Genomic DNA, 27,354 nt, shown 5'->3' on the forward strand with positions numbered 1-27,354 from the left:
CTACAAAACTTTGATTTTCATGAGCTCTTGACATGAGCTTCCGTTATGGAAATTCATAATATATTAATATCTCATTTGACTAGTTGTTATGCACGTTAAATTTTTATCCATGGCGTTAGCACGAGCATACATACTAGTGCCAAGAAAAAGGGAAAGATACCAGGCCACAGCAAACAAAACAGGCCGGCTCTTTCCTACTACGGGGCTGCTTCTTTACTACTGGGACGGATACCAGCTCTTTCCCACTGCCCTATATATAGGCCGAGAGGATCTGCAAGTTGGTTCGTGTCCTTCCCAGTCCTTCGGAGCACATGGCGTCGGCGGCGATCCTCCGCTCCGCCGCCCGCTCATTCCGGCTCCGGCAGCCGCTGGATCAGCAGGGGTGCCTTCTCGCGCGGCGCTCCGTCGAGGGCCTGGGCCCGACCACTCGCCTCCTCAGCAGCTACGTCCCCACGGAGGTAATCAATCGATCCCTCCGCCCCCTATTCTCTTCCTCCGGGGGCTTGACTGGTTAGGGCATGCCATGTCGGGCGACCTGGACTTGACGCCACGAGATTGCTGGTTTGGGACAGGGAATCGCAAGCCCGCCCACGCGACTTGCTCGTCTGCGGAATTAGTCGGCCGTGTTGATCATGTTGGATTCCTCTAAACGTTGTTTTTTTTTGGGTTTTCGGTAGACTTCAAGAAGACTGAAATCCTTGATTTTGTCGGTCGGGTTGAGCCGTGCCTTAGCTTTTTGATGAGGTCTTGTAGACATCGAAGGAGGCGCAGGGGTTGGCCGCACTGTGTTTTTACAGGGTCAAGAACATGCCATTTTGGGGTCAGCGAAAGATTGTAAACCTTGCCTTTTGGAGTCTAGTTATTTCTCATTTTGTTACTTTTCACACGTTGCTGATGTGTATGTTTTCAAGATCAGGACGAATAACAAAGATAATAAGTACATCGTTATAAGGTTTTCAAGAGGCACAAGTGTGGAACCATAATGGGCAAGTGCTTCACCTTGATCAAATGGAAACTGAAGAAATATCTTATATCCTTTTCCTACTTACTGGTAAAATAAAGTGACTTTGTCACCTATTACCGTACGTTTCACTTGAATCAAACATCCAACGTCAGTACTAACTAACTAAAGGTCCAAATAATTCACAGGCGAGCCTCTTTACTCCACATGCGACCAAGAAAGTTATATATAACATTTGATATGGAATAGTACAGAATAGCTAATAACATTTTGATAAGGACTAATATAATAAAAAAATTCACCTATTCCTCCACTATAAGAGCAAGAAGAATTAGTGACTTAATTAAGCCCATCATCTCTTGCAGATTTTTTTAGGTGCTACTTTTCTAACTTTATGATTTTATTGGGTGAAAATCTAATTAAACTTTTACTGCACTTTACTTTTGTTGCTTGCAGACCAATATATATTATGGGAAAACAAAAAAAGCTAGTAGTACTTTATATCCCCAAAATACAAAATGAAACTTAGCTGCAAAATTTTACAGTTGATGACTTTGAAACCAAAAGCATGATCATCGAATGGTGGTGAATTTGGAACCAAAAACAAGTTGATGGAGTGGTGTGTTTGGAAGAGACAACAATAAAGATCTCAATTTCACTAGGAGAATCAAATTAAGAGGGAGTAACAAATGGATCGGTATTACATCAAATTAAGCTGCATACATAATGGGTGATGACCAGCCCTTTGGGAAATACTGAAACATGCATGGAAAGATGAAATGGAAACATACGGCGGCCACACCGTTTATTCAGAGAACAATAGGAAGAGAAAACAAGGTCTGAAAATTAATGTTGCACGCAGTTGTGCTGGGAATGGCCAGCCACACTAAAGAGCGAACTCGCCGTTCAGGATGAGGTTGTTCCCTGTCAGGCTCTTACCGTAGTCCGACGCGAGGTACACCGCCGTGTTGGCCACGTCGTCGTTGGCCGCCGTCCTGCTCATCATGTATTTCTTGATCATATGTTCAAGGTGGTCATCCTCGGCGTGGGGGAAGATCGACTTGAGCATGCGCTTGTGAACGTTGGCGTGCTGCGAGATAGCATTCACCCGCACGCCGTGCACCGCCAGCTCCGCCGCCTTGGCCCGGATCACGCCGATGGCCGCGGCCTGGGAGATGCTGTACGCCGACGGCACGACGTCGCCGAGCAAGCCCATGGTGCTGCTCCTCAGGAGGATGCAGCCTCCCTTCTGGTTCTGGCTCTTCATCACAGCGCTGGCGAGATTGATGCTGTCCAGGACCGACTGGAAGTTGGCCGCCATGGTGTTCTCGAAGGCTTTGCTGTCGCTCAACAAAGCGGAAATGTGGTTGAACTCGGTGTTGTTGTAGAAGATGTCAAGATGCCTGTGTTTGTCCTTGAGGTTTTCAATCTCATGCCTAAACTTCAGCCAGTCACTTGTGTCGCAGGGCATTGCTTCAGCCACTTGCATGTCATTAGGGTCCTTGTTCTTTTTGAGTTCGTCTGCGAAGCTTCTGCACTTGTCCAGCTCTTTATCTGCTAGGAAGACCGAGGCGCCGTTGTTGAAGAATTTTTGGGCAATCGCCTTGCCGACTGTGCTTGCGGCTCCCGTGATGACAGCCACCTTGTTAGCAAGCAGCAACCTGCATGCATGTTACATGGTGAGCAGATTAACATAGGCAACACGCCATGATTTTAAAGAGCGGGCTAAGGAGTTTAGTGGCAGGACTCAAAAAACATCTAATAGCGGGCTAAATGAAGCTATCGCGGTTAAATTACACATGAGTTCAAATAACGGAACCATGCCTCAAATAGCTGCTATAGCGAGTGTGACAGAACCACCTGAATTATCCCAGCTCAAGTGCGCTGGCCATCACCATAAATGCAACACCGACACAAACGCACTTCAAATGGAACAATTCTTGGTCTGTTGGGTAACGTCCCGATACAACCACCGGTTCTCGGATCGAACAAGCATACCCCGCACGAAGGCGAGTCCAGAGATATTACAACCATACATATTTTACAACACAGCATAGTATTTATTACAACAAGTTTCAAAGTGCTTATTACAGATCCAAACTTAGTAAAACCTTAAACAAGCCATAAGTTTAAGTTCAGAGTTGGAAAGCAAAGAAAGAAAACACGACGGCTACAACACGTCGCAAAAGTATACCAAGCTAGCCCAAGTAAGGTATCACTCATCGGGGTCATTGCCGGTCGAAGACGGATCCCATTCTACGGACCAGCCAGGAGGCAAAGAGCAGGGCCAAGACAGACTAGCGATCTGGCCCTCAAAACTCATACCTGAAAAAAGTTTCAACAGCATGGCTGAGTATTCTAATACTCAGCAAGACTTAATCGTCAACGGGTATACTTAGCCCACCTAGCTAGACTATGCAGGGTTTTGTAAGGCTCTGGTTTCCTTTTTGCTGAAAAGCAATAAAGAGTAGGTCCTTACTTCACATTTTAGCTTTCCATATTCTAGTTGATTAACCATTCTATGTAAGCAACTAATCCTATTCAACCATGGTAGAACTTTAGTCAAACATCAAGATTGATCATAATAATGTTGCTCTTATTACTCTGTGTGGCAAAGGGATCAAGCAGTCCCAAACCGTGAGAAGCGGACGATTCGAATCGAATTTTGTTAACCTGGCCAGGCAGACCTAACACATACGTTTGGAACACCGTCGGGTCGTTCCCAAACAACCGTTTACCTTCCTTTCCGGCTTGTGGATATGGTCACTCTCCCCGACTATAGGGCACCAACCTCGTCCCTGCACCCGTGGTATTGCGCAACATAAACATAAATAAAACCTATCTCTAAGAGAGAGTGAAAGATATATCCACTCCCCGGTCCAATCGGCTACTAGGCTTACCGCGTACCATATTTACGGCATGTGGCTAGTACGTTCAAAAACTTAACCACCGCTACCACACACCGCGACCTTAGCAGAATTCATCAACACAGACGGGGTCTCACCCAAGGTCATGATATCGAACACGACCCCGTCCGTCGTCCTTATATTGATAGCAGAAAGTAAACAAGCAATTCCTATAGAGCTCGCGAGTGACAGGCAATCACTCGACTTTTACCGGTCCTATAAGCTTAGCAATTATTCGAACTCAGGTCTAGTGTTCAGTACATAGGTTCCTAGGATCATGCATCTAGGGTTTCAATTCAAATCCTAAGAACTTTAAATGCACAAGTAAGTAATAACGATAAATTGTAATAATTTGAAATACTGGGTTATGTCCGGGGCTTGCCTTCTCGGTAGTCGCTAGCTAAAACAGTCGTGGGCTCTTCCGAACTTTGGTCTGGGTCTTCAGTTAGTACAGTGGCGCTCAGCTGGGCCTCTTGATCACCTTCTTCGGACTCCGGGATCAGCTCGTACGTCCCGTCCGATAAAACAGTCGTATCTATATGTGATGCAAGAAACGGTATTATAAACACACGCTTCACAATAAAGTTGCAATTTAAAAGATAACAAACATAACTAAGTATATAAGTATATGGGCAATCGTTTATAGAGTAGTTATTTAACATTGCCGACTACACAAAACAATATGATTAACCTCACAAGACAACTTGATTAAACTTACAAAGTAAGTGTTAGTTAGTTTATATAGCATATAAATCATGGTTTGCAAAGAATTGAGTAACTCAGTATACAAACAGTATCTAACTTCAGTAAAATTATTTCAAATAGAAAATACAGAGAGCAATCTACCCTGTAAAATTCATTCTATTTCATACCACCAATTAATCAGAATAAAACAGTTATTCAGACTACACCTAGAGAAAGATCAAATTCTACAGAACACACTACAGTACTTATGAATCTAAAAAAATTTCAGAACAGGACTCACATGATTATGAACACCTCATAAATTTTTCAGAATTTATGTAGGCATAAAACTGAAGTTATAATTTTGACAAAATTAAACCATATATGATAAAACTAATTAGTACAGGAAGTTATATAGTGTTTATGGATCCTAAATTTTAAATACATGAACATATGACCAAAATAGAGTTCTAAAAAAATTCTCAGAATTTTCTAAGCAAGGAAACTACTTATCACAATTAAAGCCTACTTAACAAGCATTAAATCAAAGAAATAGTTAAACATATCGAAAATTTTCCAAACTTGGTAAACAGCAAGGTTTTAGTAACATGTGATCATGAAAAAAGTTTCACACACAAAACTTGATTATTTCTAATAGTACAAATAAATTAGCAAAACTAGTATATTTAAGAATCTTAAAACTTTGACCTAGCTAATGATGTCAAAAAAGTATCAAATTTTTACCAGATGCTAACAACACTGCAACACACATCCTAGCCAAAAACCACATACAGTTACTGAGTAGAACTCATGGAACAAATAAAGTCTATTTATTCTATTCTTTTTGTTGGATTAAAATACAGACTAAAACTGAAGATGTGCATGTAACAAACTTTGTAGATCTTGTAACAAGGATTCCAAAACATTTGGATTTGCATTTTTCTGATTTTTCTACGAATTTGTAAGCATTTTCAAATTTCACTGATTTGAATTCTAGAAACAAAAGGAAAAGAGCTGGAAATTAGCAAATAGGCACTTAGAACTTTTTGAATCCTAGCAGATATGCCCCTGGCTCGTCGGAGAAGAAGACCGGGAGGGGATTCGGTCGTGTTCCGGCCAGGGGACTCACTGGCGGCGAACTAGAGGTGGCTAGGGAGCTTGAGGAGGTCAGGGCGCATCGATTCGTGGGTTTGGTGAGGTCCGGGACGGTTGATTGGGGTATTCCCCACAGCGAGGTGCGGCGGCGGCTCGAACTGCTCGCCGGCGACCGTGCTGCAACGGCGGATTGGGGGTGTGGAGGGGCCTGGGTGCTGCGTGAGGCTAGGGCGGAGCTCAAGGTGGGGTCGGAGCGGGCGGAGGAGATCTGGAGGGGCGGTCCCGCGGCGAGCTCGCCGGAGTTGCGGAGGAGGGCGGTGGTGCTCTGGGGGGTTCTGGGCAGGGAACGGGCGAAAGAGCAAGGGAAAAGGATGCGGGGCTCCTCCCGGTGCTGGGACGCACGCGAGTTGGGGTGCTGGGGCTCTGCGCTGCGCTGGCCACGGCGGCGGTGAGGTGGCGGCCGCAGAGCTCGCTGGGGCGACGTGGCGAGGGGAGGAGAGGTACAGCGCGCGGGGAAGTGGGTCCAGAGGCTGCGGAGGTGCCACGTGAGGCGGCGGGCGAAGCAAGAGGTGGCCTGCGGCCTCCCTTGGAGGCGGGCGGCGGCGCTCAGCGCCGGCGGCGCTGAAGCAGAGAGGTGGAAGAAAGAGTTTGGACCTCTTTGCAAAATCCAAAAATTTCAGGGGTCCCACTGTAAACCAAAAATAACTTCTAAACTAGGGCTCAAATGAAAAAGTACCCAACATGAAAGTTGTTCAACTTTTCAAGATCTACAACTTTGATGTTGTGCAAAAATTGATTTGAACACAGGTTAAAGAGTTATTTGGAAAACAAAGGAAGGATTTTGAATTTAATGGACTTTTGTCTTTTCCATTGCAAATTCACCTCAAATTCAGACTTAAGAGTAAAATTTTCTGCCATGTAATGATTAAACTGAAATTTTCAAATAAACCCTCCACAAAAGCAATATTTGCTCTCCCTATTCAAATAATCTATAGAAAAGATCTTACATTAAATCATAATTACACATTTGACCTTATAATTTTGCAATAAGGTCCTTGATCAAGTAAAATAAACACATGATGCATAAAATAAATGCAATTCTACTGTGCAGACACATAGGGTGTCACAACGAGAGATTTAAAACCTTGATTTTGACCAACTATTTTCTGTTACGGTTCAAAGTCAAATATTCAGTTCAAAATGTGGTTCAAACTAACAAATTAGAAATAGATTGTCCAAAATGGAATTTATACTCCAAAAAGTGTATACTAATTAATAAGGTAATTGAAGTCTCAAGCATACTGTGGTGGGGCCATGGAAAACAGTTTTCAACTCCAGAGATGATGACGATGGTCCAGCTCAGGCCCCTCCCCCCTGCTGCACTCACAACAAATACCAAGTAACCAGCGTAGCTTACATTCACAAATGGAAACCATTTCGATCAGTTACTACTAGGAAAAAGGTACTCCTAGTGGAGCCAGACCTGACCTGAGAAAGCTAGCTAGCGCTGCTGCTGGATGCTGCTCTGAAAAGCTGAGTTGGTGTTTCTCGCAACTGATCGTCGTGATCTTAAATAGAAGTTTCCACACCCTCTGCATCGCAGGAAAGGAATCCAATGAACGAGCAAAAACGTGTCATTTTTTTTCTTTCTATTCTGACATTATTGGATCTGCATGCATGAGTAGTTCTCAACTGATAACTTGAGTCGTGGAGCCAACTCTCGCTCATTTCTTATATTCGGACTTTGGGAAAGTCTTTCCGTATATACTTACTGGCCTATCTTGTTAAGTCTTCGTTTGTACGATCTGGATCAAACCACACGTAAGGTCTGCATTTTAGCTTAATTAGCTTTGCGGAATCTCTGACTTGGAGCAGGAGTATATATAGTGCTCATGGTGGATTGGATCTACAATGCTAGTTGATGATCCCAAGTCTGAAAACCCAATATATATCGTTTGCAGCAAGGAACCTGTGCGTGGGTTCCGTCTGGTCATTGTAGCACCCGTGGCTACTGGAGATCCAGTAACGTGAGAATCAACAAGCAATTCACAGATTTGGTAGGGTTCGAGGCCGGGCGAGGACCCTGGCCATCGAGGAGCAGAGCTCTATTTCTGTTTTCAGAATTACAATAATGTTTCAGGTGTTCACCGCACCTCACAAATATGCCTCAAGCATTACACTGCAAGCGGGACCCACTGGTCAGTCTAATCACCCGTACACGTATTCTCTACTTGACGTCTTCACCGTTGGCTTGACTATCCAGTCATGACATCTCCCCCTCCTCAAGAACTTGCTGGTCCTCCAGCAAGAGCTCCAGGAAATCGACTCTGTAGTACATACCAGTCTTCCCAGGTAGCCATAGTTGCAGGTAGTGTGCTCCACTTGATCAGCGCTTGAGGGATAGCCTTGCCTCCCTTCTTGGCCAGCCTGCGATCCAACACCGCCTCTGGACGAAGATTTTGGGCATCCAGGTCTGCAACTTTAGGTAATTCAGAAAACACAGGAGTATAGTTAGGCAAAAAAAAGGTTTCAGTTGAGAAACATGAAACACCGGATGTATCTGACTGTGGTCTAGTAGATCTAGGTGGTAAGCCACACGCCCAATGCGTTCTAGCACTGTGAATGGTCCAAAGTACTTAAAGGCTAACTTTGGGTATGGTCTGTTGACCAAGGAGGACTGAGCATAGGGTTGTAGCTTCAACAGAACTTGATCTCCTTCATGAAATTCTCTGTCCATCCTTTGCTTGTCAGCAGCTAGTTTCATTTTGTTTTGTGCTTTGGACAGATGTTCTTTCAGCCACATGTTCTGGTTCTTCAGTTCTTGAACTGTTTGTGCCACTGTACTGGATGTTGTTGTGGCTACTGCTGGTGTAGCACCAACGTTTGGATCATAGCCATAAAATGCATGGAATGGGGATCACCCTAAGGATGAGTGGAAGGAAGAATTGTACCAGAACTCAGCTTGTGCCAACAGGGACATCCATTTCTTGGGAGTGTCATATACCACACATCTTAAGTACATTTCAAGGCACTGATTAACCCTCTCAGTCTATCCATCTGTTTGTGGGTGGTAGGCAGAATTGAAAATGGGACATGTCCCCAATAGAGCAAACAGTTCTTTCCAAAATGCACTTGTGAAAATCTTATCTCTATCAAAAACTATGGTTTTTGGTAATCCATGCAATTTAACCACATTGTCAAACACTGTTCTGGCTATAGTAGGTGCTGTGAAAGGGTGCTTAATAGGAATAAAGTAAGCATACTTGGTAAATCGATCTACTATAACCATTATGACATCATACCCTTCAGATTTTGGCAATCCTTCTATGAAGTCCATGGATAAATCCTGCCAAGCTCCATCTGGAATTGGTAGTGGTTGCAGAGGCCTGCTGTGACACCCTAGGTGTCTGCAAATTAGTGATGCATACCTTTTATACATCATGTGCTTGTTTTGCTTGAAAAAGGACCTTTTTGTAATTATAAAAGGTTATATGTGTAATTATGATTTTATGCAAGGTCCTTTCTGCAGTTATATTTGAATTGGGTGTGCAATTATAGCTTTTGTGGAGGGTGCTTTTGCAAAATGTGGTGTAATCATTACATGGCAGAAAACTTTTCAAATCAGCCCAAGTTTGGAGTGAAATTTCATTGAAAGACAAATTCCTTTGAATTCAAATTCCTTTCTTTGTTTTCAAAATTAGCTCTCTATCCTTTGGTCAAATAAATTTTTGCACAACATCAAAGTTGTAGATCTTGAAAAGTTGAACAACTTTCATGTTGAACACTTTTTCATTTGAGCTTTAGTTTAAAAGTTATTGCTTGTTTACAGTTTGGTCCCTGAAATTTTCAGAAATTGCAAACCAGCCCTTTTTCTCCTTCCTCCAGCCCTCTCCTCTGTTTTTCTCTGCCGCCGCCGCAGAGCCTGTCGCCGGCGCCGTGGAGAACCCGCCCGGCCGCCCTTCGCTCCGCACTGGCGCCCACGCGTCGCCCCAGAGCTTCCCCACCACCCTTGGCTTCGCGCTATGCCTCCCCCTGCCGTGCCACGCGCCCCCGCCGAGCTCAGAGCTGCCCCGCGGCCGCCACCGCGATGCCGCTGTGGAGCGCCCCCTGCAGAGCCCGCCGCCCACGCCTAGCGCGCGCACGGGCACTACAAAAGCCTCAGAAACTGAATTCCCTCACTCTTTTGCTCTCTCCTCGCCCCCACGCTCTAGAACAGCGCCGCCGCCCGCTTGAACGTCGGCAAGCTCACCCTCGCCGCGGAGCCGCCTCACCGCCGCTCCTCCGCCCGCTCTGACCCCCTAGCAAGCACCACCTCGCCCTCGCGCAACTCCCAGACCATCTCCCCTCGCCCGAACCCCACCGGAGCCACCCCGCCGCCGTGCTCCGAGCTCCACCGGCCGCCGCTCGCCATGGACCGACCTCTTTCCGCCCTCATTTCGCGACCCAAGCGCATCCCGAGAACCGCCTCGACTTCCTCTCCGTTTTCCCCAACCCACCCCTCGCCGCCGGTGAGCCCCTCGCCGGGATTTGGCCGGTCAACCGCCGCCCCCTCTCTCTGACCCGGCCCAGGGACCTCGGGGTGGAAGAAACAAAACTCCAGGGTGTTATTTGAATAGGCCTAGACTCATGTGAATAGTGCACTAAGGACTTGTTTGTAATAGTTTGCTGTGATTTTTGAAATTCAATATCAATTCGTGGAAAATTCGTAAAATAGCAAATCTGGATGTTTTGGAATCCTCTTGAAGAGCTATATACAGTAGAACCATAATATGTTAGGCTTTTGTTGCTAATTTTTTCTGTAGAATTCGATTTGTGTTACTAGTGCTTAGTTATTAGTTGATTTTATCTTTTTCTTAACTACTCCCTCCTTCCCCATTTATAAGGCATGGTGGAACATGACACGGTCTTCTAAACAACACTTTGACCATTTATTTATCATATATTATATCACTTTTGATTATAAACTTATAATTATTGTAAACTATATTTGATTATGAATCCAATCATATGAAATTTGCATTATAAAAATAAAAATTTAATAGTCAAATTATTGGTCAAAGATGAGAAGGTTTGAATCTTGATATATGTGTATGCCTTATAAACGGGGAAGGAGGGAGTACTGTTTGAAAGCTTGTCTTGCTCTAAAACTTTTATGGTAGTTTGTTCTTATAACACTAGTTTTGCTATAAAATTTTTATGATCAGTTCTCTGGTGTAGCTATTTATTTGATTTAATCCTTGTTTAGTAGACTTTATCTATGGTAAATAGTTTGTGTTCGTAATAAATCATGAAATTATTTCTGCATGTTCTTCTTGAGTAGTTTAGCTTGTCCAGGAAGTTTGAGCCTCAGTTCATGGCTAGAACAGGAGCTAAAAATGAATCTTTCTAATCTGTTGTCTGTTTTGTTTATTTTCTCAGAATTAATTTTGTGTAGATAAAATCATGAAAATTCACAGTAGCTAGTTCATTTCTGTGTAGATCTCCTGTTAAATTTTGAGCTTCTACTTTGTTCTAGTTTGACCTGTATAATTCAAGTTTGTTCTATGTGCTGTCTGAATGATTGATTTGTTCTGATTAAATGGTTAGATGTTATGGTATGAGTTTTACAGGGTAGGTTACTTTGTTCATGTTCTGTTTAGTGTAATTTTGGTAGAATTTATTACTATTTGTACTCTGAGTAGTTGATTTATTAGCAAACTATGTTTTGTTTGTTATAGAAAACCACCCCCACTTGTTTATGGAGTAGTTCACTTCATTTGTGCTGTTGATCATGATGCCTTGTGTAGTTAGCTTTGTTATTTAACTACTCTATAAATGATTGCCCATGTGTGTTTATAATGTCGTTCTTGCATTACATATAGACACGACTGCCTTATCGGACGGGACGTACGAGCTGATCCCGGAGTCTGACGGAGGTGATCTCGAAGCTCAAGCGAACACCGCCGTACTAACTGAAGCCCCGAACCAAAGTTCGGAAGAGCCTAGAGCTGAAATAGTTAGCGACTACCGAGAAGGCAAGCCCGGACATGACCTATATGTCAAAATTATTACCATTTACTGTTATTACTTGCTTATGCATTTACGGTTCTTAGGATTTGAATTGAAACCCTAGATGCATGATCCTAGGAACCTATGTACTGAAAACTAGACTTGAGTTCGACTACTTGCTAAGCTTATAGGACCGGTAAAAGTCGAGTGATTGCTTGTCACTCGCGAGCTTTATAGGAATTACTTGTTTACTTTCTATTATCAATATAAGGACGACGGGCGGGGTCGTGTTCGATATCATGACCTTTGGTGAGACCCCGTCTGTATTGATGAACTTGCTAAGGTCGCGGTGTGTGGTAGCGGTGGTTAAGTTTTTGAAAGTACTAGCCACATGCCGTAAATATGGTACGCGGCAAGCCTAGTAGCCGATTGGACCGGGGAGTGGATATACCTGACACTCTCTCTTAGGGATAGGTTTTATTTTTATATTGCGCAACACTGCGACTTCAAGGGACAAGGGTGGACCTCGTAGAAGGGTGGACCTTGGAGCCCTGTAGTCGGGGAGAGTGTTCCTATCCACAAGCCGGAAAGAAAGGTCAACGGTTGTTTGGGAACGATCCGACGGTGTTCCAGACGTGTGTGTTAGGTTTGCCTGGCCAGGTTGAATTTCGATTCAGAATCATCCGCCTCTCACGATGATATGAGACTGCTTGATCTCTTTGCCACACAGAGTAATAAGAGCAACATTACTATGATTAATCTTGATGTTTGCTTAAAGTTCTACCATGATTGTTTAGTAGTTGCTTACATAGAATGGTTAATCAACTAGAATCTGGAAAGCTAAAAGTTGAAAGTAAGGACCTACTCTTTATTGCTTTTCAGCAAAAAGAAACCAGAGCCTCACAAACCCTGCATAGTCTAGCTACAGTGGGTTTGGTATACCCGTTGACGGTTAATTCTTGCTGAGTATTAGAATACTCAGCCTTGCTGTTGAACTTTCTTTCAGGTATGAGTTTTGAGGATCAGATCGCTAGCTTGACCTACCCTTGCTCATTGCCTCCTGGTTGGTCCGTAGAGTTGGATATGTCTGCGACCGGCAATGACTATGATGAGTGATACCATGCTTGGGCTAGCTTGGTGTCCTTTCGCGACGTGTTGTAGCCGTCGTGTTTTATCTTCCGCTGTTTTAAACTCTGAACTTATGTTATGGCTTGTATAACTGCTTTACTAAGGATGGTCTTGTAATAATGCTTTAGAACTGGTATGTAATAACTTTTATGCCTGTGATGTAAAAATTGTGGTTGTAATATCTCTGGACTCGCCTTCGTGCGGGGTATGCTTGTTCGATCCGAGAACCGGTGGTTGTATCGGGACGTTACCCGACAGACCAAGGATTGTTCCGTTTGAAGTGCGTTTGAGCTGGTGTTGCCTTTATGGCGCTGGCATGCGCACTTGAGCCGGAATAATTCAGGTGGTTCTGCCACACCTGCAGGATGGGTGTTCATGTGTTTAGCCTGTTGGCAGATTTGGCACTGCTTCACAAAGTCTTCCACTGCTGATTTGAGACCTTTCTAATGAAATAGTCTGTGTATTCTTTGATATGTGGCCTGAACCCCGGAATGACCTCCTATGGCACTGGAATGTAAAGCAGTGATGAGTTTGGTCTGTAGTGCAGAATTTTGGGCTACCCAAATCTTGTTCTTGAATTTAATTAGGCCCTTATCGAGACTGTAGCCATGTTCATCAGGACTGTGAAGAGCTAGCTAGGCCAACAACTGCTGTGCTCAGGGATCAGTGGTGTAGGAATTGATTAACTCTTGGATCCACATTGGTTGAACAGAAGACACTGCTTGGATTGCCAACAAATGACCTACCCTTGACAAAGCATCAGCTGCCACATTTTCCTTGCCTTGTCTGTAGACTACCGGAAATTGGAGTCCCATTAGTCTATGCATTGCCCTTCTTTGCATGTTAGAGTGTAGATTTTGCTCTGTGAGATAAGTCAGACTTTTGTGGTCTGTCCTGATCACAAACTGCTGATGCTGTAAGTATTGTCTCCATTTGTCCACTGCCATGATTAGAGCCAAAAATTCTTTCTCATAGATGGAAAGATGCTTGTGATGTTGAGCCAATGCCTTGCTCAGATAAGCTATAGGTTGACCCTTTTGCATGAGTACCGCTCCAATACCAATGTCTGAAGCATCTGTTTCTACTACAAATTGCTCCTTGAAGTCAGGCAAGGTCAGCACAGGAGTATGGGCCATGGCATGTTTGAGCTGGTCAAAAGCTTGTTGTGCTGTCTCAGACCAGATAAACTATTTCTTTTGCAATAGCTGAGTAAGTGGTTGAGCTAATAATCCATAGTGGGGAACAAATTTCCCATAATACCCAGTCAAACCTAGAAATCCTCTTAAGGCTGTGACTGTAGTAGGAGTTGGCCATTTGAGCATTGCTTCTATCTTAGTGGGGTCAGTGGCTACCCCCTAATCCGACATAATGTGGCCCAAGTATTCTAGTGTATTCTGAGCAAAGGAACACTTACTAGGCTTCATGTACAAGTGATGTTCTCTGAGCTTGTCCAATACCAAGGCAAGATGATGAAGATGTGTTTGCAGGTCAGGACTGTAGATCAAAATGTCATCCAGAAATACCATGACAAATTTTCTCAAGAAGGGAGCCAAAACTTCATTCATAATGCATTGGAAAGTGGCTGGTGCATTTGCTAATCCGAAAGGCATGACTCTGAATTGATAGTGCCCTTGATGTGTTTTGAATGCTGTTTTAAATTCATCTTCTGGTTTCATCCTCACTTGATTGTAGCCTGACCTCATGTCTAGTTTAATGAAAAATTTGGTGCCAGCTAACTCATCCAAGATCTCATCAATCAAAGGCATAGGGAATCTGTTCTTGACTGTGATGTCATTCAGCTTCCTGTAATCTACAAAAAAATCTCCAAGAGCCATCTTTCTTGAGAACTAGTAGTACAGGGCTGGCAAAGGGACTACAACTATGAGTTATTAACCCTGCAGTCAACAACTGTTTGACCTGCTTCTCAATTTCATCCTTATGGTGTGGAGAGTATTTGTATGGCCTGGAATTTACAGGAACTGACCCAAGAATGAGGGGAATTTGATGGTCATAGAATCTGTGGGGAGGCAGATGTTGTGGTTCTGTGAACACATCATGATATTTGTGGAGCAATTGTTGTATTTCTACAGTATGGTTTGCAGGTTCTTCTTGAGGCAAACTCTCCACCACTGCTATGGCCCAAATATCATTGCCCTGAACCCACTTGTTCACTTGAGTGACAGACACCTCTGGTATGGTGAAGATATTGGGTTGTATTCCTTGCAAGATCACCTGTTGGCCTTTGTGATGAAACTCTAGAGTCTTGTCAGTGCAGTTACACTGCATAGGACTGTTAACTTTCAACCAGTCATATCCAAGGATGGCATCATATGCTGGCATGTCAAGCACTTTCATGTCAGTGCACACAGTATAACCCTCACACCACCATGGTAACTGAGAGACCCACTGATCTGTCACCAAGATGTTACCATTTGCCAATCTAACTTGCTGTGGGGACATAGGTATTGTTGGTATTTGTAGATTCTGCACTAATGACTTGCTGATGAAGCTGTGAGAGCTACCACTATCTACTAAGATCAACATGACTTTGTTTTGCAGAAGTGCTCTCACTACTAATGCCTCTCCTTGTGCTGTTCCAGCTAGAGCATTGAGAGATAGTTGGCAGAAGTCAGAAGATAGGTTGTCCTCTATATCTAATTGTTGAAGCACCTCATCTGTCAACACTGCATCCAACCCATTTAGTGCCAATGCATTCAACTGCTGTTGTGGCCTTTTTTGTGCAGGTTTTCAGATGGTTAGCATCAAATGGCTCTCTACAGTAGAAGTAGAGCCCATTGGCTTTTAAGTAGTCCCTGGTTTGTCTTTCTTTCCACAAAGGACTGAGTTGCCCATTGCCTTTGGAATCATTCTTGAGAGCAGGAGCAGTTGCTTTATAGCTGGTACTAGGTTTGGTCCATTTGGTTTTTCCTTTCTCTATCACCTGCTGTTGGATTCTAGCTAACAGCATAGCTCTTTTCAATGTATCAGGTATTTGAGATTGCACCACATTCCCTATCTCTGGCTTCAAACCCCTTAAAAATTGTGTGACAAAGAACAACTCTCCCAACTCACTGTTGTGCATAGTCAGTTGATACTGGAGGTCTTCAAAGGTGGAAATATACTGATCCAGTGTGGACAGTTGTTGGAGCTCCAAAAGTTGGGTTAATGATTCCCTATAATCATTAGTGCCAAATTTCTGTTCCACTGCAGCAATGAAAGTTGCCCAATCCTCTAAACCATGCTTCAGCCTATACACCTTCAGCCACTTAGCTGCCTTGTCATCCATATGCATAGATGCAATTGTAGGCCACATAGTCTCTGGTAAGTTAAAGATTTTGAAGTAGTCCTCACACTTATCCTTCCAAATGTATGTATTGTCACCAACAAATGTAGGAAACTGCATCTTCGGCACAAAAGTTTTAGAGCGCCCTTGCTCCATGTGACCTCCTCTATCTCTGTGGGGAACTCGGTGTGGTGGCATTCCTACACGTCCTGAGCCTCCACCTGCGGCAGTATACTGACGGCGTTGTTGGAATCCAATGTCTTCATTACTGTCACTGGATTGTGGGCTTGGTGGTCGTTCCTGACGATTTCTCATCTGATTGAGGGTTAGCTGGGCAACCGCATTGCCAGTGGCTTCCATTTGCTTGGCCAAAGTTTGTTGATCGAGCAGCATCTGTTCTAGCAATTTTGTTGACACATCAAACTTGGCCTCTATCTTCTCCTGATGAATTTCAACAGCACCAACCTTGGCAAACAACAGATCTAGACTTTCCATAACACTATCCCAATTCTCATCTTCTACTCGTGAGCGCTCCTCCATTTGGGTGAGGAGAATCTGGGTCCGTGCGGAGGGCTTAGGTGGCGCCGTGTTGACTACACCGGAAGTAAAGCAACGGCGACTCGATTTGATGTTACCTCAAGAGGCCCGAGAAGCGTCGCTAAACCGACAGAATGCCGTAGTCTGACACCGGAGCCGATGAACTCGTGCCGAGTTGTTCGACACTACGCTCGTGACGCAGATCTTGTAGTACCCAACTGTCGCCGGGATCCCAAGATCGAGGAATCCGATCCGGCAACTAACCTAAGCTGCGCGGCGAAAAAATTTGTGGGCGGCGGCGCCGGAACGGCTAACCGGCGAGTGGCAGTGGACGCCAACGACTGGAGGTCGCAGGCGGGGCGTGGACGCCGGAATTCCGATCGGAATCCGGCGGAGCAGGTCGGCTCGCCGTGGATGCGAATCCGGCCAACAGCGGGATTGTGGCGACGAAGCGGGTGGCGGCGCAACGAGAATCGCTGAATCTGATACCACTTGTAGCACCCGTGGCTACTGGAGATCCAGTAACGTGAGAATCAACAAGCAATTCACATATTTGGTAGGGTTCGAGGCCGGGGGAGGACCCTGGCCATCGAGGAGCAGAGCTCTATTTCTGTTTTCAGAATTACAATAATGTTTCAGGTGTTCACCGCACCTCACAAATATGCCTCAAGCATTACACTGCAAGCGGGACCCACTGGTCAGTCTAATCACCCGTACACGTATTCTCTACTTGACGTCTTCACCGTTGGCTTGACTGTCCAGTCATGACAGTCATACGATTTGCAATACATAAACATGGAAGTTTATTAGCAAGCCACGATTCAAGTCAACCGAACTAAGCCTTCATGTAGTACCGCTGCCAGCTGATGTAACGAACAATGACTAATGATGACCTCATCAGCTGCATCTCGATCTGGATCTGGATCAAATTAATCACCCTATATATATTCATGTTGATGTTGCCTTATAATATCAGACGACGGCACGCGGGACTCTCAGTTCTCGTGGTAATGTAGCAACTACGGAGATTAACTTTCTCTGACAATCTTTTATGCTGTTTTAGGATCTGATGTGCTTCTTTTTTTCATGTTTTCATTTCACCAAAGATACCATCCTGTGCATACAATATGTTTGTTTCAGTTTTCGTCTAAGGTTTAATCTTAGACTGAAGGTGTAGCGTGAGTTTAAAGCAGTCTGCGTACTACATTACTGTCCTTTTGGCTACAGACTCTCAACTGTGAGAGATCGAGGCCGGTTTCTCCTCAATCTAAAAATCTGCATGATATATTTATAATATATTTTTAAAAATAATTTATGATGTCCACTATCTCCCTACAAAGTTTGAACTTAACACTCCACTTGTACATGGATAAATAAAAAGGACAAATCTTGTTAGGGAACATTATAGATTTCCAAATGGGCCGCCCGGCCCTAGCCCGATGTGGCTCGACCCAAACTGGCTCGGCACTATCAGACCAGCGGACCTGATAGTGCCGAGCTCATCGGGCCATCGGGCCGAACTGGCAGCCCAAGCCCGACACTAAGGCCTTTTTATACAGCCGGGCCGGCACGGCAGCCCGACTTGCCCATCGGGCTCTAGCGGCCCATCCCAGGCCTCAAGCGATGGCCAGGGCAGGCGCTACGCCGGGGCGAGGATGGGCCGAAGGCGGCGGCTGCCGGGGCGGGCAGCGGCCGGGGCAGGCGCCAGTCAGGGTGCGCACCGCGTGGGGGCTGGAGGCGGTGGCGGCCAAGGGGGCGTGCAGAAGCAGGAGGCGGTGGCGGCCGAGGGGGGCGCCCAGAAGCAGGAAGCAGCATGGCTGGGGTGGGCGACGGCCGTCATCTCGTGTGCTGCCCGAGAGAGGCGATGGCCGGCGCGAGCGCTGGACCAGGGCGCACGCTAGCCAGAGGCTGGCGTCATGCATGTGGAGGATTGGAGGAGAGGGAGGGGCGGCTGGGGTGGGGAGAAAGAAGAGAGGGTAGGAATTAGGGCTTGGTGATTTTATATGTGGAATGGGAAGAGGGAAGGGGAGGTGGACTACTGGGCCATTTAATGCCACGGGCCGCTATCAGGCCGACCCATTATCGTGTCATGCTTCAGGCTGGCAGTATGGGCTGAGGTGGTGGCCCAGGCACTAACACCCATCGCGCCGAGCCAGCCCGCGTCTCGATCGATCGTGCCTGGGTCGGGTTAGTGCCGTGCTTTTTAGGGCCGGGCCTCGGGCCGCCCATCGTCCTCGGCCCATTTGAAAATCTATAGGGAACATATCAGGAGCAAACCAATCTCTTCATGCAAACAGTACAAGCTTTAATCTGGGCCGCCGGATCAACATCCAAGGGGGTGAATTGGACTAATTGGCATAGTTGTGGGGTAATTTGAACCAAAAAATAGTTTAGGGAGTATTCAGACTTTTTCTATACTTGAGGCATGAGGGGAGTAATTTGGGCTATTTTCTTTCCAATAAGGGAGGCTCTAACACTTTAGACTCAGGATGCAAGTGTGTTGGTTTTGGGTCAACCAGTGCCCAACCCACTCAAACCGATGGAAATTATTAGCTTATTGGGTTGACCCAAAAAATAAACACTGGGTTACCCAAAACCCATTGGGTTACCCAAGAATTATATTAATAAACTTATTTTCTTGTTGTCAATTACTTTTAGCTTCAGTCACACAATAAGCTGGCAACGACTTTGCTGCCTCAATCAAAAATATACCTGCGGACAAGCTGGCAACATGAACAGATCTGAGAGAAAGTTAGAAGGGATCTAGAATCACCCGCGGACGACGACTAGGGACCTCACAGCAGCCTGGATCGAGGAAGGATGTTCTTGGGCTGGGAGAAGAGCGGACGCTTGCATCGGCAAGCCGGCACTGAGGTGGCTGCCGCCATCCTCCACCACGGCTGTGGGCGTGGGTGCAGCCATCGTGGTCTGGGACGCGTGGTCTGGGACGGCGAGGAGGGGCCGGACTTGGCATCCCCGGCCGCCGCGCTCGTGGCCGACCTGTCGGCGGCCGCTGCGCCCCTGGCTGACTTGCTCACGGCCACCGCCAGTGAGCTCACAGGCGCGGCCGTCGTACTCTGGAACGGCGAGGAGGGGTCGGACCTGGCGTCCCCGGCCGCCGCGCTCTGAGCCAATCTGCACGCCGCCGCTGCCGTCGCATCCAGGTGCATTTGGTTTCAATCTCATCATGGATTACCCAATAGACCCAATGAGTTTGGCACCACTGGACACTAAATTTATTTGGACCGGCCCAATGCGTATTTACACCAATCTTTAAATTTTGGGGAATGGGTCATTGGGTCAATCCAAAGAAACCTGCATCCTGACCTTAGACAATTATAAAGGTGACACAGTCATACTAAGATCCATCCCAGTTTTTTGCATAGCTAGGCTGCACACAACCTATAAACTTTAAGAAAAAAGAAAAAAGACATGACAAAATATATATGCATGCCACAACAATTACAACGCCCAACTTAATCTTAAGTACCCTACACTACCATACCAACAACTAGAATGCAAGAAAGGATTCCCAAAGGCAATGCCTCCAATATTTTAAATGTATGCAATTCAAAAGTTCATGTTGCATACAATCAAAATATTTTATTTTGAGAGGAACAATCAAAATATTTAAACAGCACACAATCCAAATATGTAGCCGAAGGAAAGGCCCAAGATACTTGGGCCTCTACAAGCCCACAAGGCCGAGGCCCGCTGGGCTGGCTGATGTCATCTTCGCCTTCTCCCCTCCATCGATTCATCTCCACTCCACTTCTCTCCCATGGCGTCGGCGGCGATTCTCCGCTCCGCCGCCCGCTCGCTGCGCCTCCTGCAGCCCCTGGAGCAGTCGGGGTGCCTGCTGGGACGGCGCGCCATCGTTGGGGACCTGAGCCCCAGCACGCGCCTGCTCAGCAGCTCCGTGCCCACCGAGGTATTCAGTCCCCCCTCCTGGTGTTCGCTCTGGGGTCTCCACTGGTTAGGGCATGCATGTCAAGGTGGGCGAACTGGCGAGCTGTGACCCATGGGTTCCTCGATTCGGGCCAGGAATAGTAGGTCTACTCGTGCGACCTGTTGATCCACGTTACCTGCAGCCTTATCTTCAGAAAGTTTATTAATGTTATTAGCCTTTGGGCTTTACTGGACTTCGATTCCACTGAAATTGTCAATGTTCAGGTCCGCGGCTCCTTGTTGTCTTGCTCTTCTGCAGCTAGGGCACATGGTGTTAGGTTTGGGTTAGGATTAGGTTTGCACGGGGTCGGAAGGGGTGGCCAGAGGTGGCTGCTGCGCCTTTTATTTTACAGAGTATATCCTATCTTCGCCTGTGATTGATTGTAAACTAGAGACAGACGTTGTAAAACTCTTGTCTTGTTTAAACATACGTGTATGCAATGACTTAGGTGAAAAATTGATTATAAGTTGTTGATTGTTGATGATAAAAATGATTACAAGTGCAAGTGCTAGATGGGTGTAAAAGGAAAAGGTGTGCCTGGAGTTGCCTGAATAATCTGAGCATTTGAAACTGGGGGACTCAGTATGCACATCAAAATGTGGGCATCGTTATACTCTGAAATTTTGACGCGGCTCTATTTTTTCATACTTCTGCAATTTTGACACAAATATATTCTTCATACTTGTGCAGCAGTTCAAGGAGCACCATCGAACAGAAAAGTCTCACCAACAAGAAGACAGAAGACATTTACCAACGAATATCAACAAAGTTCGATAAAATTTCAGCTGGCTTGGACGAACAATCTCGTTTGCTTAAACAAATCGAGGTTCAGATGGAAGAAAATAATAAGTAAGGAAGCACTTATTTGGTCGGTATATATATATATATATATATATATATATATATATATATATATATATATATATTCAAACTGTTTACCTCTGGTTGCCCTAACTAAATTTCTTTCTTTAACCTCCAGGCGTCGCGGAGCGATAGACCTTACACCATGGGTTGTGTCTATACCTGTCTCGTTCCTTCTGGTTGCCCTTTATAATTATGTACAGAGCTGACTGATTCGAGAGCAGGAAAATTGGGAGGTGCAATTTAACTTGTGTGAACTCTCAGTTTCTTTTGGAAGTGGAGTGATGTAGTGCCTTAGATGTTCTATGGTATTGAAAGGTTTAATTTAATAAAGTGATTTGTGATCAATGCTTTTTGGCTGTTCCTTTGGTTGCTTATTGTTCTGCACTGAACTGAATGTAAGATCAGGTTGAAGGGAGGGCTTTGTGTGGATTTATGTGAGCTGTACACATTAACGCCAATGCATTTTGTTAGTAAGGTGTTAATAAATAGTGATACCATCTTCCACCCAGAATTTTTGCTGGGTTTACGGTGATGTCCATATATTATTGTTTTTTATTTACACTCCTTGTTGACTTGCATTTGGGAGACTTCTTTTCAGTGGACAAATAAACACGTAATATTATGTGTTTGCAAGAATCTGTACTCTTAGAATGATCAGATGCACTCGAGGGGCTGTGGCTGGATGCCTTCTGAACGCAGCTGGTTGTCTGCCTCCTCTACTGATCCATGAATGTTAAGCCCCCAGGAGGCAACACCCACCCCCACCAGCTAAGGTAAGGGATGACCCAATCACATGTTTAACTTCTGGTTGCATGTCTTTCCCCATTGGTGACTGAAATCTAGATCAGGGTCAACGATTTGCTAGAATGACACAACTGAAACCTGTAAGATGTTCCATCAATATTTTATCTGGTTATATTTTTATTACATGTCTCTTCCTGTTGTTGAGAAAAGTGAGCTGAACGGGATCAGTTTGGGCTGCTGGTTAACTCTTTTTTCATGATGAATGGTAGGTACTCTGCCTTTGCATTATAGATAGAAAACAGAGTACAATACGGTCAAAAGACCAAAATTGAATGAAAAACGAAGAAACAATCATCAACAATTTGTGTACAAAGAGGCCATGGCTGCAAACTTCAGTAGATCCGGCAACAAGGGTCATGTACATCTAGCTACAAATTGCCCTCTTCATTATAGCTTGCTAGTTATCTTACCATGTGTATTAGCAGATGTAGCATACATGAGTTAATGTCTCAATGAGCTAACTTGAGCATCACATTTAGCATGTTAAAAGATCTTCTCACTGCCTAAATAACTTTGTGTCTTTGCAGGATATCAGTGATCTTCTTAAGCTGCTGAATGAAGTGGAATTAACCAGTGGACGAGAGGAGGCTGAAACAGGCCTTTCATGAAGTCCAATAATGTTGCTTAATGTTCGTCATCAATGTGTGAGTATGGAACTAACAATGCGAAAACATTTGCTCTCCTTGTTAGCTCTAATGAAGTTAATTAGTTTGCTTATGGTTTTATGCTCAATTTCTCAAACATGTATGCTTAGTTCCAATTTCCATATGCTGTATTTTTTTTCTTTCAGAGCGCTGCTCACATTGGAAATTACCTCGAATATCAAAACTTTCAGTATGATCAGTGGAGATACATACTGAAGGTTCTGTACAAGAAAGTTGGGCTTTTCAAAGAGGCGATGGACCTGCAAATCAAAGAGGTCTGTGTTTTTTAATATGTCTTCTGAATTTGTCTTTTGAACTTTTGATGCTTTGATTGCAAACTTTAAGTTAGATCTGGAGCCTGAGTACGTAAATGGTTCAGACTAGAGTTGCTGCATGGCTCCAATTAGAACTGGATGAAGAAACTCGTGGCTCTGAAATGGAGGGAGTACCCATTTACATGATGTATTCCTCGTTTTATGTAAGTACGTATATGATGATTAGTAGAACCTTAATTAATATCTAGATTGCAAACTTAGCGTTTCTCCCCTGACAGTTGTATGCATACCCATCTCAATTAATGGAGATTGTTTTAGTTGTTTATTAAGTCAAACTTATCTGTCTGTGACCGATTTTATAGAAAATTGTGCAACACCTACACGAATTAAATCATTTTTGTCAATTAAATCCACTACTGAATGTGTATTATTAGTGGGTTTAGTTGGTATTACAAATGTTAATATATTTGGTAAAAATTAAAGAAGTTTGGCTCAAATAGAACTAAAATGACCTGTATTTTGGAACAAAGAGTAGCAGCGCTACTAAATTTGAAAAGACATAAACACATGCGTTTGGGTAAGCCTTAATATGTACCTACATACATGCACAACAATCTGCACTAACGGTTGTACATCAGAATTCTAATAAAACCAAACTCCACATGTGTTGCAGATCATACGGCCGGCAGCAACCGTACTAGAACGGATCTCCAAGAACTTCGACAAATTAGACCAAATCTATGATAAACAGCTTATTAGTTTAAAGCGACTCGAAGATGTGATGCGAGAGAATATCAAGCGTGACAGGTAACTTATCAACACACACATCCTAATAATTCCCTTTTTAGTGCATCATACTGATTACGCATGTTTGATTTGTTTGCAGGCGTAGAAAAGTGTTAGTGCGTGGTATTGTCTTCATCGGCATTGCCGTTTTCGTGAAAAAACAATTCTTTGGTGCGAGTCAAAGAGGACAAGGCGATAAGCAAGAGCACTTAGACCCTTAAGAGGGCATGCCTATATGTAGAGACCTTAATTATTGTAACAAAAGCTTATGCTTGCGTTTGATTATACATGCATGTGATATTTGCCCGGGTTTATATAGCTGTCTATAGATGCGCTATATATGGCTATAGCTGCTAGGAAGGCAGTCGCTATGGTATTTAGCCCGCTAAAACTGGCTATAGCCTGCTAACTGCCAGCTACAGCCTGCTAAATGCCGTAACGGTAGCCCTACCGCTAAACACCTTAGCTGGTGATTTAAAACCTTGCATATTTGTAAATGAAAGAATAAAGGGTGAAATAGACCATTAACATTTAATGAGGCAACTAATGTGGTTTAGAATCAACAATGTCGTTATTAAAATATAAGATTTTTTCTGAATTTAGAGTAAAATTCATTAACATCTGCAAACACAAAAAAGAACATGCAACGTCAAAACATATTTCATGGTGGATTTAACAATGAAGCTAGTCTGGTGCTACTAATTTATTTTTTCTACAAATTTGGTGTCTAGTTTTTTTTAAAAAAAAAAAACTAGACGCCAAATTTGGCTGCAAGATGTAAGTTCTGTAGCCTTGTATTTTTGTTATTCTCTTTTACATTGTTATAAACATCGGCTGATCAAACTATGCTTAAAACAGAGGCGTTCTAACCATTCTCGAGGCGAACCAAGCGGTCGATTTCTCATTTGTTCGTGGCACTTTAGATGCAGGCACTGTGCCAAAGTATTGTTCAGTTCCCGCAACGCATCCTCTGCATAAGTATCAAGTTCAAGGGACATTGGCGCTTTCAGGGATCCTAGCAGATTCAGGTCGTCAGACATCATGGATCGCTTTCAGGAACATTGGCGTTTCTCCTCTGCCTCGAGCACAGGGGCAGCTGAAATGTACAGACGTTCGTCTTCCACCTATCGCAACCGTGCCCATTGGCTGGCTGGAGCTGGACAGCGCTGTGGATCGCTGCCGTGGCCGTTGTTTCCAGTCTCGCCGGCACGTACGCTGGAGTACCTCGAGCCGAGCAGTGTCCGCCACCGCGAACAAGCGCCCACGGGACCGGCTCCATTGCCGCTGACGTCGACGCGCGGCGCCAAGAGCAAGCAGTTCCTTGCCCGCCGCCGCCGGCGTGCAGCAGCGACACCGGGCCGTCGGAGCCTGCCTCGTCAGCAGGCACGCCGCGTCGTTGCCCTGGGTTCCGCGTTTGCCTCATGCTGCCGGTGTAATAGGGATCGATGGACGGCGGCGGTGAGAGGGGACATGGCGGCGCTCCGACTAAACGACATACGGAGGATGGAGGCATTTCATTTACCGTCCACCCTTGGTCCTTTCAGCCGTCGGATCGGACGCCTGCGGCCCAGATTTATAGGATCGCGGTTTGACTTGGTCGTTTTCCTGCCTCGCTCGACGGCATGCACGGACCGCGTGATGGAGCGAGCATGGCGCGGCGGCGGGGCGAGCGGCGACGGCGCTCCGGATGTCGCCGCGCCGGCACTATTTCCGTCAGCTTCTGGGCTCCGGCGTCCGCCGTATCGTTCTCGTCCTGTTGATGTCGCCGAGGAAGTCGAGCAGAGCCGGGTGCTCGGAGCCCGGCGCGTGGCCGCATGCCCCGACGCCGGCGGCGGCACTGGTCGCGAGAAATAGAGGCAATCACTCCGCTGCGTCATCCAAAATCAGCTAGCTTTCTCTTGCAGGTAGCAGCCAGCGGCTACCCCAGGGCATTCTAGCAGGGGCTCCGCAGCGCGCGGAATGGCATCCGTGAGCCGGCACCTCGAGCACGGCCTTGTCCGCCGAGGGCGTCGGCGATGCTCGTCGAAGCCTCACCGGCGGCCTCAAGCCGGCGATCGGTGACGATGGCGTCAGCTAGCGTGTTCGGTGTTCTACGGCGGCGTGCGGGAGGCGGGTGAGCGAGCGGGCCGGCCGGCAGAGAAGGAGAAGCGGCAGCGCACGGTGCGCACCTGGGACGGGGGTGGACGGTATTTCATTTACCGTCCACCCTTGGGTCCCCGACAGCCGTCAGATCGCGCACGTATGGCCCAGATTTTGAAGGATTGCACTTAGACTTGGTCGTTCTCCTGCCTGGGCTCCCTCGACGGCATGCATCGCATCCATGGAGGCATGGAGCGAGCATGGCGCGGCGGCGGCGATGGCGCTGCTGGATGTCGCCGCGCCGGCGGTCTCTCTGCCGGCTTCTGGGCTCCGGCGGCGACCGTACCATTCTCCGCCGCGAGGAAGTCGAACAGCATGTTGGCCTGCTCGTCGATCGACTTCCGGCAACAAGGCTGCAGCAGCGTCCGAGGCGAGGCTCCGCGCGCTCGCTCCACGGTGAAGTGCTTACAGTGATCGGATGTCAGGCTACTCAAGGCGCACCAAGCGGTCGATTTCACATTTGTTCATGGTACTTTTGAGGCAGGCACTTTGCTAAAGTATTATTCAGTTCCCTCGACGCATCCTCTGCATAAGTGTTGATTCAAGAAACATCGGCGCTTTCAGGGAACCCAGATTCAGGCCGTCAGACATCATGTGGATCCGGTAGTAACTATCAGTTTTCAGTTGCCACGTATTGATTCGTCTCACCTTTGCCTCGAGCACAGGTACAGTACAGACGTTCATCTTCCACCTGTCGCAACCATGCCAATTGGCTGGAGCTGGGCAGCGCCGTAGATCCCCGTGACCTCTGTTTCCAGTCTCGCCGGCACGCATACGGTGGAGTACCTCGAGCCGAGCAGTGTCCGACTGTCCGCCACCGCGAACGAGCACCCACAGGACCTGCTCCACTGCCGATGATGTCGACGCCCGGGCGCGCGGCGCCAAAAGGGGCGAGAAGGTCCTTGCCCGCCGGCGGCGCGCGGCGGCGACGCCGAGGGCGTCAGGGCCGCTCGTCGGTGGTCGGTCGTCGGAGCCTCACCAGCAGCCACGCCGCGTCGTCGGCGTCCCTCTTGCCCCTGGGTTCCGCGTTTGCCTTGTGCAGTCGTGCTGCCGGCGTACTAGGGATCCATGGGCCGCGGCGGTGAGCGGGGACATGGCGGCTCTCCGGCGACGCGACGCACGGAGGACGGGAGAAGAGGACGCACTAGTGCCAGGGGTGGACGGTATTTCATTTACCGTCCACCCCTTGGTCGCTGACAGCCGTCAGATCTCGCGCGTGCGGCCCAGATATCAACGGATTGCACTTTGACATGGTCGTTTTCCTCCTGCCTGGCTCGGCGGCATGCACCGCGTGATGCAGCGAGCATGGCG

At 46.2% G+C, this 27,354-nt stretch overlaps 2 protein-coding genes across 6 annotated transcripts; one reads left to right on the forward strand and one right to left on the reverse strand.

The window, feature by feature from the left end:
• Positions 1-1,847: 1,847 nt before the first annotated feature.
• On the reverse strand, positions 1,848-16,585 carry LOC120678328 (short-chain dehydrogenase reductase 2a-like). Its single transcript, XM_039959451.1, has 2 exons — positions 16,281-16,585; positions 1,848-2,622 (listed from the first exon to the last, which is right to left on the reverse strand). Exons 1-2 carry the CDS (start codon positions 16,583-16,585, stop codon positions 1,848-1,850), a joined length of 1,080 nt encoding a protein of 359 aa, XP_039815385.1.
• Positions 16,586-21,225: 4,640 nt separating this feature from the next.
• LOC120679189 lies at positions 21,226-24,439 on the forward strand. Of its 5 annotated transcripts, none has more exons than XM_039960717.1 (7): positions 21,226-21,380; positions 21,511-22,168; positions 22,727-22,843; positions 22,990-23,118; positions 23,223-23,321; positions 23,792-23,925; positions 24,005-24,439. In XM_039960717.1, exons 3-7 carry the CDS (start codon positions 22,817-22,819, stop codon positions 24,123-24,125), a joined length of 510 nt encoding a protein of 169 aa, XP_039816651.1. In that variant the 5' UTR covers positions 21,226-21,380; positions 21,511-22,168; positions 22,727-22,816; the 3' UTR covers positions 24,126-24,439. The 5 variants fall into 5 exon arrangements, 4 of the variants coding, with proteins under 4 accessions (XP_039816651.1, XP_039816653.1, XP_039816652.1 ...); XM_039960719.1 differs by having other exon boundaries at positions 21,226-21,357; XR_005677029.1 differs by lacking the exon at positions 23,223-23,321 and having other exon boundaries at positions 24,005-24,218.
• The last annotated feature ends 2,915 nt before the right edge of the window (positions 24,440-27,354 follow it).

Source organism: Panicum virgatum, chromosome 6N (genome assembly GCF_016808335.1).
Source record: "Panicum virgatum strain AP13 chromosome 6N, P.virgatum_v5, whole genome shotgun sequence".
Taxonomy (NCBI): domain Eukaryota; kingdom Viridiplantae; phylum Streptophyta; class Magnoliopsida; order Poales; family Poaceae; genus Panicum; species Panicum virgatum.